The sequence below is a fragment of the Leptodactylus fuscus genome, chromosome 7 (genome assembly GCF_031893055.1).
Source record: "Leptodactylus fuscus isolate aLepFus1 chromosome 7, aLepFus1.hap2, whole genome shotgun sequence".
Lineage (NCBI taxonomy): Eukaryota > Metazoa > Chordata > Amphibia > Anura > Leptodactylidae > Leptodactylus > Leptodactylus fuscus.
The window spans coordinates 150,888,435-150,902,167 of record NC_134271.1 but is presented as its reverse complement, the minus strand read 5'-3'; the positions used below and the strand labels follow the sequence as shown (position 1 = coordinate 150,902,167).

General features: G+C 44.0%; 1 protein-coding gene across 1 annotated transcript in view; it reads left to right on the top strand.

Moving 5' to 3' along the window:
* The window catches only part of LOC142214341 (NACHT, LRR and PYD domains-containing protein 12-like), a 176,738-nt gene that overhangs the window by 145,421 nt on the left and 17,584 nt on the right, over positions 1–13,733 (top strand). Inside the window, exons 15-16 of the mRNA XM_075283269.1 lie at positions 9,999–10,169; positions 12,869–13,039. Coding sequence (XP_075139370.1) covers positions 9,999–10,169; positions 12,869–13,039 — 342 coding nt within the window. The remainder of the gene's footprint in view (positions 1–9,998; positions 10,170–12,868; positions 13,040–13,733) is intronic.

Below are 13,733 nucleotides of genomic sequence, written 5' to 3'. Positions count from 1 at the left end.
TCTGTATATGTACTGTCCCCTTCCCTCTTAGAGCAGGACTACGATTTGTGAAGATGCCACCATGGTAGCGAGAGGGACTACAGTTTCTACTCACCCTCTTCTTCTACCTATTCCAGAATCGATTTCTTTTTGGTTGATAAGATTGGCCTGTTGCAATCGGAATCGTCCCATATTGGGACAATTACCTGGACAGACCCCAATATCTCTGGCCCTTAGAGAAAAATTCTCCTCTGCCCTCCCTTCACAATGGCGCCTAAATGAGTATATTTTGGACCACCCGACCCATGGTCCCAGTCTCCATAAAGTCCTAGCAGAGTACTTTACATTAAATGCCCCTTCTGTTAACAGCCCTCACACCCTTTGGAATGCCCTTAAGGAGTATATGCGTGGTAGCCTTATTCAAGTCTGTGCTAGGGCTAAAACGCTTCTAACAAATTGCACCCCTTCCCCGCTATATCTGCTGAAATTAGAAAATGTCAGTTGCAATTACAAGGATTGTTGGCTCGCCAACACGATCTCGCCTTTAGGCGGTTCCAGTGTCAGGCGTATGTCCACAATAATAAGACCAGCGCCTTTTTGGCTAGGAAAGTAAAACAGGTCCAACCTAAGGCGCATATAGCCTATCTACTGAACTCCCGGGGAGAGAAGATAATTTTTTTATTAAGTTTTGTTCCTATTACAACTCCCTTTATAACCTAAGGGATGATACAGAGATGTACCAACCCACCGCCCAGGAAATTGCTGAGTTCTTAGATTCGTTGTCCCTTCCCCACCTCTCTACGGAGCAGGCGTGTTCTTTGGCTTCCCCTATCTCCCTTCTAGAGGTCCATGGTGCCATATCTTCGCTTAAACCACTAAAAGCTCCTGGCCCGGATGGTTTTTCTGGACTTTATTACAAGAAATTTGCAGAGGTACTAGCCCCCCATCTCTTACAGGTATCTTGGAAGGCCGCAGCTGATCAGTGTTTCCCAGCTGAGATGTTAGCCGCCACAGTTGTGGCCCTACCGAAACCGGGAAAACCCCCTACTGCGCCTAACTTTAGGCCCATCTCACTTCTAAACATAGATATTAAGATCTATTCCAAAATCTTAGCTGGAAGGCTTTTGCGGCTCCTTCCCCACCTGGTCAAACCAGACCAGGTGGGTTTTATTCTCGGTAGGCAGGCCCCGGATGGCACACGCCGGTTTATCAATCTAATTCCAAAAGCGGAGAGGGAGGGAACCCCTTCCTTGCTCCTAGCCCTTGATGCCGAAAAGGCATTTGATAGAGTCCACTGGAGCTATCTAGACTGTTTAGTGGACAAATTTGGCTTAGGCCCTGTTTTCAAATCTGCTATTTTGGCCTTATATTCGTGCTGTCCGCGCGTGTGCTGTCCTCTGGCTTCCAATCAGAACCTTTCCAAACTTCTAATGGGACCCGTCAAGGCTGTGTCCTTTCTCCTATCATCTTCGCATTGGTTATGGAGCCCCTTGCGGAGTATATCAGAACAGACACTGAAATTAGTGGTATCACGGTTGGATGTCACCAACACAAAATTGGATTGTGTGCGGAGGATGTTATCCTCTCTATAACCAGCCCTGCTACTTCTCTAAGAGCTAATACAGCTGTCCTTGAACGTTTTGGGAAGATTTCCTATTATAAAGTTAACCACTCCAAATCCCAAATTCTTCCTATTAATGTCCCCGATACTCTATGTGCTGACTTGAGTGGGTCCTTCCCTTATCTATGGAAGACTGGTTGCATTACTTACCTGGGTATCTCCTTAACGTCACCTAGTTCCGGCCTATTCTCCTCAAACTACACCTCTTTGCTGTCTAAAGTCTCTTCCCTTTTGTCCGCATTCTCAAAACCTATGCTCTCCTGGGCGAGTAGAATCGCTATCGTCAAGATGATGATGTTGCCTATTATTCTTTATACATTCTGTACAGTGATCATCCCCATCCTAGATTCATATTTAGCTAACCTCCAACGTATTTTGTCACATTTCATATGGGAAGGTAAGAGATCTAGAGTTCGTTTCCAAGTCATGACTAGACCTTGGACTAGGGGAGGAGCTGGGGTCCCGGATGTTAAGAGATATTATGTGGCCACAGTGTTGGAACAACTTAGGACCTGGTGGGATGACTCTCTTGACTATTGTTGGACGGAGATTGAGAGGGAGATGCTTGGTGTTCCGCTAGTTAGCTTATTGCATCCCAGGGATCTTGGCGCCCCGGTGGGAATGTCCCCCCTCTTAAGTGTGAGAACTTCTCTTTGGGCATGGCGATATTTATTGCTACATTCTCACTTGGAAGCTTTGTCTCCCCTGGTAAAACTCCCGCTACTATACCTGGCGGCGTATATCCCACATTTGGAAGTGCGGGGGTGGGTATCTAGGGGTCTACATAAGATTGCCCAACTGTTTACGGATGGGCACCCTAAAACGTTTTCATTGTTTCAGGGAAGAGTTTGACCTTCCCAGAAATGACTTTTTTAGATATCTGCAAATAAGACACCTCTTCCAGACCTATGATATTTTGAGGCTCATATTCCCCAAGGTGGCCCTACGCCTCTGGAGATGGCTGACCCCCACAAAGGGTGGTACTTCCTCGTTTTATAGTTTCCTTTCTGCCCCATCTGGACAGACCAAACCCGCATACCTGCTGAGGTGGGAGACCGACCTTACGAGGTCGATTTCCCTTGAGGATTGGTATGATGCTAATAGTTTTGTTAAACGTATATCGAGGGGAGCGACTCACTGGGAGACAGCACTGAAAATCGGGCTACGTTGGTATAGGACCAAAGCCTACTTATTCGAAACTTTGTTGGAGAGGCTGTGGACAGGTGGGCTCCCTTATCCACATGTGGTGGGACTGTTCCCCTGTCCAGACTTTTTGGGTGGCTGTATTTCAACTTATGTCCTCTGTGGCAGGCCTTAATATTCCACCATCACCTGGCCTAGCTCTATGTTTCTTGGATGCTGGCGCACTTCCGACTGGTTCCCATACTGTCCTTGGCCAAATTGTGTTAGCGGCCAGATCCATGATAGCCCGTCAATGGCGGTCTGCGCCTTGTTTGACTGTGAATGAGTTTACGCACCATGTTAACCTAGACAGTACCTTTGAGAGGATTTTGGCTTCCAAAAACCATTCCTTTTCCAAATTTCTATCTAAGAGGGCCCTGTGGCTCTCCATTTCGGATAAAGGAGATGATTCAGACACACCACACACATCTTCTGCCCCTCCTACCGTTACTATCCTCTGACCATGTTGGACCTCAGTGACTTGCTCGTGCCTAGATATTTACATAGTTCTATATTTATATATATTAAAACTACTTTCCATACAGGACTACTGGTACCATCGTACTGAGCTATGCATTGTTATACTTTGTATTATTTGCTTAATTCATTGTAATTTTGTTTGCTCATTTATGCTGTTTTGGTTCTCCCTCCCCCTCATGTCCCATTCTCCCTGTTTGCCTTATGTTCCTGTTTGATCGGACGTGTTAGGGTCCATTCACACGGAGTAACGTGCCACGTGATCTGTACACGGCGAGTGTGACTTTGCGCCGTAAAAGCTCCCATTGATTTCAATGGGAGCCTGGGTCATATACGCCGCATTATTTTGCAACCGCAAAATCACGGCCGCAAAATAACGCGGTGTATACGATCCAGGCTCCCATTGAAATCAATGGGAGCTTTTACGGCGCGCAAAGTCACACACGCCGTATACGTGCCAGATCACGCGGCACGTTACTCCGTGTGAATGGACCCTCACCGCATATTTTCCTCTCCCATTGCCGCTGTTGGACTCTGAAAATCCATTTCTGGACATTACGGTCACGATTCAGCCTTCTTGGACCCGTCTGACCTTGGAATTGCATTTATGCTACGTCGTGTTTTCTTCCCTCCCTTCTTCCTCTTTGTATTTCCTCAAGTGCTACTCGGGTGTATTTTTTTTTTTTATAAATTTTTTTTTTAAAAATCTAATTTAAAATAAAAAAATAATATAAATGAGGTATCGCAGTCACCGTACCGACCCGCAGAATAAAGGTCACATGTTACATATACTGTACGCTGCATGGCGAAAAATTAAAAAGGTAAAACACAATACCAAAATTGATTTATTTTTTTTTATCCAGCAAGAAAGAGTTAATAAAATGTATTCAATAAGTTGTAGGCACCCAAAAATGGTATCATTACAAAATGCATCTCATCCCGCAAACAACAAGCCCTTATATGGCCACATCACCAGAAAAATAAAGACATCTAGCAATGTGAAGACAAAAAAAAAACAAAATCGCCTAATCATTAGAACACAACTGGCTGTAGCAGGAAGGGAATATATAAGCTGTGTGAGCGAATATCAGGGGACACCCCCGATTTAGAGCTTATGAGGGAAAAGACACCAGAAGTGACCCCCAAAGTGACTCCCCCAATCATAGGAGCTACTGGGACATAGTAGGGAATTTGGTGTTTGCAATGTCCTCCGCACAGCTTATATATTCCCTCTTCACCACCCGCTGTGCAGTCACGTCTGGGATACTAATGCTCACTACACCCCCTGATAAATTCTTGAGGGGTGCAGTTTTCAAATTGGGGTCACTCCTTTTGGGGAATCCACTTTTCTGGTATCTTACAGGCTCTACAAACATAACATGGTGTTCAGATACCAAACATCTGAATCTGTACTCCAAAAGCTGCATCGTGCTCCTTCCCTTCTGCACCCTGCTGTGTGTCCGAACTGCAGTTTATGACACATGTATGACACTGGTGTACCCGGGATAACGGACGTAATGTCATATGAGGGTATAAACTGATATTAGGGCACATGTATGACATTGGTGTACCCAGGATAACGTACGTAATGTCATATTTGGGTATAACCTGATATTAGGGCACAGCCGGACACAGAAGGGAAGGAGGGTTATTGGGTTTTAGAGCACAGTCTTAGACGGTTTGGTTTTTGGATGTCATGACAATTTTGCAGAGACCCTGAACTTGCCCCTATAAAATGAGGTCACTTCTTGGGGAATTCCAGTTTACTGACACCTCCAGGGCTCTCCAAAAGCAGCATGGTGCCCAGAAAGTCCCTCTAACTCTGTACCTAAAAAGCGCTGGTTGGCCCCTTAATAGTTTTAGGAGTGCAGGTCTCTGATAACACAAAGTAGGTGCAATGTATTGGGCACCGAAATTTCATATTTCTTTCAAAATTTTAATTTTCATTTTGTGCATTAATTTTTGGGAAGCATTTTAGGCTCAAAATGATAATACCCCTTGATACATTCCTTGATGGGTATAGTTTCCAAAATGGGGTCACTTGAGGGGTTTTCATTGTATTGATACTTTAGGGGCTCAGCTAATGCGACATGGCACCTGAAAACTATTCCAGCAAAATCTGGTGTGTCTTTAATTCTTTAACTATTCATTGGAAAAAAAAGTAATGTTTCATTTTTACATCCCAATGTTAATAAAATCTGTGAAACACCTGTAGGGTCAAAGTACTCACTATACCCCTTGATAAATTCCTTGAGGGGTCTAGTTTCCAAAATGGGATCTTTTTTTTTTCTCCAAATGCAACATGGTGCCTGAAACAGATCCAGCTAAATTTGCCCTCCAAAATCACAATAGCGCTCCTTCCATGCTGGAACTTAGTGTGCCCGTACATCACTTTACAGCCACATTTCTGGGGCATTTCTGTAGTTGGGAGAAAATTGTGTAACAAATTGTGGGTTGCATTTTCTCCTTTAACCCCTTGTGGAAATGCAAAATTTAGGGTTAAAGCAATATTTTATAGCAAACAATGTTGTTTTCCCATTTGCTTGGCCAATTCTGTGAAACTCCTGTAGGGTCCAAGGGCTCACTATACCCCTTGATAAATTCCTTGAAGGGTCTAGTTTCCAAAATGGGGTGACATTTTGGAGTTTTCCACTGGTTTGGCACCTTGGGGGCTCTGCAAAAGGGACATGGTGCCTGCAAACTATTTTAGCAAAATCTGGCCTACAAAATCCAATTAGCGCTCCATCCGTTCTGAGAGCGACCGTGTGCCCGTATATTAGGGTGCCAGCACATATGGGGTATTATTGTGTTCGGGAGAAATTGTGTAACAAAATAAGGGGTGCAATTCCTCTTTTAACCCTTACTAAATGTGTAAATTCTAGGGCTAAATTAATATATTCGTGATAGAAATTGAAAAATGTAGATTTGACCTCCATTTTGTTTTAATTGCTGTGAAATGCTGAAGGGGTTAAACTTTCTAACTTCTGTTTTGGATTCTTTCAGGAGTGCAGTTTTTAGAATGGGGTGACTTTCGGGGGGTTTTATTAGAGAGGCCTTTCAAGTTCCCTTCAGAACTGAACTGGTCCCTTGAAAAATGTGTTTTGGAAATATTCTTGAAAATTTGGAAAATTACTGCTTGACTTGTAAGCCTTATAATATCTGAAAAAATGAAAGTTGATTAAAATTTGATTGCTACATAAATCAGAGACATGGATAATTATATTAATGAAAAAATTTGGGTAGTATGACTTTCTATTTGAAAGGCTGGCAAATTCAAAGTTTGAAAACTGCATTTTTTTTCAAAATTTTTGCCAAATTTCATATTTTTTCATAATCAAAGACAAAACATATTGACGAAAATCTACTACTGACATGAAGTACAATGTGTTACGAAAAAAACAATCTCAGAATCACTTGTGTAAGTTGAAGCGCCTCAAAGTTATTGCCATATAAAGTGACACATGTCAGTTATGAAAAAAAATTAAAAACCTGGTCCTTAACATACTGTCACGGAGCAAAGGTATACGTCTTCCTCCGGATGGTCTTTTGAATCAACAGGGACGCAAGAGGTCGGGAGACAACAGCAATTTATTGTAATCCACAAAGTTAGTAGCCGGCGGCGGTCACATCAACCGTAATAACAATAAGTCCACAGAAGTCACAATCCAATGATAGCTTTGGTTCCTTGGTCCTGTAACTAAATTCTGGCTCTCTGCAGAGCTGTGCACAGGCCGGCTAACACATACTAACTGCTAGCTATATACTATATACTAAACTGTTACACCTATATCTGTGGGTGGGAAGGGCTGAGCCACAGATCCTTCCCCCCTCACCTATGCCAAGGAGAGCAGACTCCCTGTCTACTATGGACAATGCACCATCCAACATCTTCTTGGAGACACTGATCAGATTATCTCCACCCATTGTCCTCACTGGTCCTCACTAGTTAGAGGGATTTGCATACAATGTGCTAACACACTAGACCCGAATCAGCCAACTACACATTGATGTTTACAACAGGTTAGAGAATACATTCCACATGAAATATATATTACACATTGCCTATAGTATAGACTCTAACCATCCCGTGACAACCCCTCCCCCTCTCAAAACATGTGCATGACACAATTGGCCTACACAGGTAAATTGGGGAATGCACATCAGTCTCTATAGGTCATATGTCCTCCTGCCGGGATAACCCATCCGCGTTCTGGTGTTGGTTCCCTCGGCGGTACTGAATGGTAAAGTTGTAGGGTTGAAGGGCTGGCATCTGTCAGAAAATCCGGTGGATCCATGTTGGCTTCTCCCTGAGCTTGGCTTCGGGTCACTACTCCCACAAAGTGGCACTGTAGATTTCCAACATCGTTGCCTAACAGAACATCGGCCGGCAGCCCGCTCATCACACCAATTGTGCATCGTTTTGGTCCATAACCATAGTCGAGTTCCACGGTAGCTTTAGGAATACGTCTTTGAGTACCCCCTGCCAACTTGATAGAAATGCCAGGACCCTCCTCTAGGGCCTCGGGTCGCACAACTCGGGGGTCCGCTACCGTTAGGAAAGCTCCCGAGTCCCGGAATCCAACAACTGTTCGGCCATCCAGTAGGACCTCCTGCAAGTGCTTCCGCTGAGGGTTTGCGGGATGTGTGGCGGAGGGCTGAATCCCATAGACCCCTGGAGGTGGAACAGATGGGTCATTCATGGAGTCATCTGGAAATGGGGCCAAACTTTCTGTCCTAGGAGTGGTTCCCAGGTAGTGAATAGGCCGGGATGCCACGGTGGCCCGTGCCCCCATGTTAACAGGGCAACTAGCTTGCAAATGTCCAGGCCGCCCGCACCCAAAACATCTGCGCTCTAGCATTCTTCCAGTAGGTCGTTGTCTAGGGACAGGGTTGTTCATAGCTGGAGGCCGATGGGCTGGGGCAGGGGTAGAGGGGGAATTGTAATCCTGAGGCCGGGCACGAAAGGTGGGTGGCTGGCTGAAGGGTGTCTGGCGGACTGTGGTAGTTTTCCGCTCCTCTGCAAACAACCTCTTCCACTGCGGCTTGATGGTCAGGCCCTCATCTGCAAGAGAAGCAGCTTGCTCAACTGTGGCTGGGTTCCGTTCCAGCACCCAGTCACGGATCTCAGCGGGGCACTGGGAAAAGAACTGTTCCTTAAGTATGACTTGGAGGATCTTATCGACTGTGACAGCCTCCTCTCCTTCTAGCCAGCGCTTGCATGCTTGCTTCAACTTGTGGGCGAACATGTGGAAGGAGCTTCCCCCATTGTAAGACAAAGAGCGGAACTGAACTCGGTAGGTCTCTGGAGTGACTGCATAATACTTCTGCACCGCTCTTTTAATGGCCTCATAGTCCCGCTGATCACTAGGGTCCATGGCTCTGAGAGCTTCCGCAGCCCCATCTCGTAGGTGCCCCACCAGATACCGGACCCAATCCTTCTCTGGGACTTCCATCAGGCGGCACTGGTGTTCGAAGTCCTGAAAATATCCATCAACATCCCCAGCCGCTTCCTCAAAGGTCTTGAAGTGTTTATGGGAGACATATGGTGGTTCTCTCACTGTTGGGCTGGGGGTCGACGTTTGATTATAATTCCTCATAGTTATCTCAGCCATTCGCATTTCATGCGCCATTCTTTCCTTTTCATGCGCCATTCTCTGTTCCTCCTTCTCCGTTTCCTGAGCCCTCTGTAATGCTCTACTCCTTTGCTCTGCAGTTGCTCCTAGCCCCAGCACTGCCAATTCCTCCTCATACAAAACAACCCATCTGCTCTTTTGGGTCTGTACCTGCCACTCCCGTATCTCTCCAGTCTCCTGGGGGCAGCCCTCCTCATGGTCGCTTTGCAGGGTCATCTCCTCCAGTGCCTCGATCAGTTGCTCTTTCGTTCTTCCCTGGTAACTCAGGTTTAGTTCCCGGGCCCTTACTTGTAGACTTGCCATAGTCCAGTTCCTGTATTCTGAGGTTGTGGCTCCATTAATCGCTGGGCTGCTGTAGTCCATCTCGCTGTCCGCTGTCGATCCCACCGCTGCCAACCAGTTGTCACGGAGCAAAGGTATACGTCTTCCTCCGGATGGTCTTTTGAATCAACAGGGACGCAAGAGGTCGGGAGACAACAGCAATTTATTGTAATCCACAAAGTTAGTAGCCGGCGGCGGTCACATCAACCGTAATAACAATAAGTCCACAGAAGTCACAATCCAATGATAGCTTTGGTTCCTTGGTCCTGTAACTAAATTCTGGCTCTCTGCAGAGCTGTGCACAGGCCGGCTAACACATACTAACTGCTAGCTATATACTATATACTAAACTGTTACACCTATATCTGTGGGTGGGAAGGGCTGAGCCACAGATCCTTCCCCCCTCACCTATGCCAAGGAGAGCAGACTCCCTGTCTACTATGGACAATGCACCATCCAACATCTTCTTGGAGACACTGATCAGATTATCTCCACCCATTGTCCTCACTGGTCCTCACTAGTTAGAGGGATTTGCATACAATGTGCTAACACACTAGACCCGAATCAGCCAACTACACATTGATGTTTACAACAGGTTAGAGAATACATTCCACATGAAATATATATTACACATTGCCTATAGTATAGACTCTAACCATCCCGTGACACATACTTTTGGGCTTTGTCCTTAACCGGTTAAAATTACAGCATTCTACCTAAAGTCAGTTCATGAAGTTTTTTTTTTCTGGATGTATCTCTGACATTTTATCTTCTTATTCTTACAGATTGGCTGAAAATAATCTACCAGACATTTCCTGCACCCATTTGGCCTCTGTAATAAGGAATAACCAGTCCCTGAAGAGACTTGACCTGTCTAAGAACCGTCTGTCCGGTCCTCACTTCAGTGACTTGATGGCCGCTCTGTCCAGTCCAGACTGCAGGATAGAGGAATTACAGTGAGTATAAGAGATGTGTACAGGAGGAGACATGTGGGGACAAGTTATACAGGGATGTTATTCTATTTTATGTTCCTCCGCACCATTGTTATGTCTATGAGATAAACTGCTGACTGCACCTTCATATGTGACGTCTCTACTGAGCTGTGTATCTAATCCTATCCTGAGCTGTGTATCTAATCCTATCCTGTGTGATACTGTATACTGAGCTGTGTATCTAATCCTATCCTGTGTGATACTGTATACTGAGCTGTGTATCTAAGCCTATCCTGTGTGATACTGTATACTGAGCTGTGTATCTAATCCTATCCTGTGTGATACTGTATACTGAGCTGTGTATCTAATCCTACCATGTGTGATACTGTATACTGAGCTGTGTATCTAATCCTATCCTGTATGATACTGTATACTGAGCTGTGTATCTAATCCTATCCTGTGTGATACTGTATACTGAGCTGTGTATCTAATCCTATCCTGTGTGATACTGTATACTGAGCTGTGTATCTAATTATATCCTGCGTGATACTGTATACTGAGCTGTGTATCTAATCCTATCCTGTGTGATACTGTATACTGAGCTGTGTATCTAATAATATCCTGTGTGATACTGTATACTGAGCTGTGTATCTAATCCTGTCCTGTGTGATACTGTATACTGAGCTGTGTATCTAATCCTCTCATGTGTGATACTGTATACTGAGCTGTGTATCTAATCCTATCCTGTGTGATACTGTATACTGAGCCGTGTATCTAATCCTATCATGTGTGATACTGTATACTGAGCTGTGTATCTAATCCTATCCTGTGTGATACTGTATACTGAGCTGTGTATCTAATCCTACCATGTGTGATACTGTAAACTGAGCTGTATATCTAATCCTCTCATGTGTGATACTGTATACTAAGCTGTGTATCTAATCCTCTCATGTGTGATACTATATACTGAGCTGTGTATCTAATCCTATCATGTGTGATACTGTATACTGAGCTGTGTATCTAATCCTATCCTGTGTGATACTGTATACTGAGCTGTGTATCTAATCCTACCATGTGTGATACTGTAAACTGAGCTGTGTATCTAATCCTCTCATGTGTGATACTGTATACTAAGCTGTGTATCTAATCCTCTCATGTGTGATACTGTATACTGAGCTGTGTATCTAATCCTATCACGTGTGATACTGTATACTGAGCTGTGTATCTAATCCTACCATGTGTGATACTGTATACTGAGCTGTGTATCTAATCCTATCCTGTGTGATACTGTATACTGAGCTGTGTATCTAATCCTACCATGTGTGATACTGTATACTGAGCTGTGTATCTAATCCTATCCTGTGTGATACTGTCTGCTGAGCTGTGTATCTAATCCTATCCTGTGTGATATTGTATACTGAGCTGTGTATCTAATCCTCTCATGTGTGATACTGTATACTGAGCTGTGTATCTAATCCTCTCATATGTGATACTGTATACTGAGCTGTGTATCTAATCCTATCATGTGTGATACTGTATACTGAGCTGTGTATCTAATCCTACCATGTGTGATACTGTATACTGAGCTGTGTATCTAATCTTATCCTGTGTGATACTGTATACTGAGCTGTGTATCTAATCCTCTCATATGTGATACTGTATACTGAGCTGTGTATCTAATCCTATCCCGTGTGATGCTGTATACTGAGCTGTGTATCTAATCCTATCCTGTATGATACTGTATACTGAGCTGTGTATCTAATCCTATCCTGTGTGATACTGTATACTGAGCTGTGTATCTAATCCTATCCTGTATGATACTGTATACTGAGCTGTGTATCTAATCCTATCCTGTATGATACTGTATACTGAGCTGTGTATCTAATCCTATCCTGTGTGATACTGTATACTGAGCTGTGTATCTAATCCTATCCTGTGTGATACTGTATACTGAGCTGTGTATCTAATCCTATCCTGTGTGATACTGTATACTGAGCTGTGTATCTAATCCTATCCTGTGTGATACTGTATACTGAGCTGTGTATCTAATCCTATCCTGTGTGATACTGTATACTGAGCTGTGTATCTAATCCTATCCTGTGTGATACTGTATACTGAGCTGTGTATCTAATCCTCTCATGTGTGATACTGTATACTAAGCTGTGTATCTAATCCTATTCTGTGTGATACTGTATACTGAGCTGTGTATCTAATCCTATCCTGTGTGATACTGTATACTGAGCTGTGTATCTAATCCTACCATGTGTGATACTGTAAACTGAGCTGTGTATCTAATCCTATCCTGTGTGATACTGTATACTGAGCTGTGTATCTAATCCTATCCTGTGTGATACTATCTGCTGAGCTGTGTATCTAATCCTATCCTGTGTGATATTGTATACTGAGCTGTGTATCTAATCCTATCCTGTGTGATACTGTATACTGAGCTGTGTATCTAATCCTATCCTGTGTGATACGTATACTGAGCTGTGTATCTAATCCTATCCTGTGTAATACTGTATACTGAACTGTGGATCTAATCCTATCTTGTGTGATACTGTATACTAAGCCGTGTATCTAATCCTATCCTGTGTGATACTGTATACTGAGCTGTATCTAATCCTATCCTGTGTGATACTGTATACTGAGCTGTGTATCTAATCCTATCCTGTGTGATACAGCTGCTGATACATCGCTCATATCTCATCTTCTTATTCTTACAGTTTGGCTGATAATAATCTCCCAGACACTTCCTGCACCCAGTTGGCCTCTGTAATAAGGAATAACCAGTCCCTGAAGATACTTGACCTGACTAATAACCATCTGTCTGGTCCTCACTTCAGTGACTTGATGGCCGCTCTGTCCAGTCCAGACTGCAGGATAGAGGAATTACAGTGAGTATAAGGCTACGTTCATCAACAATCACAGACGAAAGAATCCTGTAAGCACATTTTTTTCATTCAGTGATGTCAGGGATAAAGCAACGGATATCCAACTGCCCCATTATAGTCAGTGGGTTTCTCAGGATCCATTGTTGTCCGTCATAGACAGGATCCATCTTTATTGTTTAATCCATTCTTCTGTTCCTACAGAGGAATGCAGAAACGGGTACAGTCATCTTACGCTAATAGTAATCAGTGCCAGCTTCTGCAGGGAAATTCTTCCTCTTACTTGCACAAAATGTGTTGAGATGTCAGCAGGATTGCTACCATGTTGTGAACTCCTCTGTCCATATGCCAAGAAATAAGATACAGTCTTATATCCTGTTGGTCTGGGTCTCATCTCTGGGCTCCTCTGGGTCATGGTCTTTGGCTTTCCCTCATTCTGCTTCCCTGGATTTCTGAACATCACTTTTACTTGAATACACTGCCCACCAGCTGCCAACACACTCCAAAAACTGGTCAATATCAACTCCCAATGCCTCCACCTCTTTGGGACCTCCATGCTTTGTAGGCCAGCAATATAGGTAAAGTCCATTGCCCTCTGGGGTACACTCCACAATACATGTGGTTACACTGCAAGCCCTTTCCTCCAGTGCTGCAGAAGCTTTTTTGAAGACAGTCCCTAAAACAGTACATTAGTTGTGTG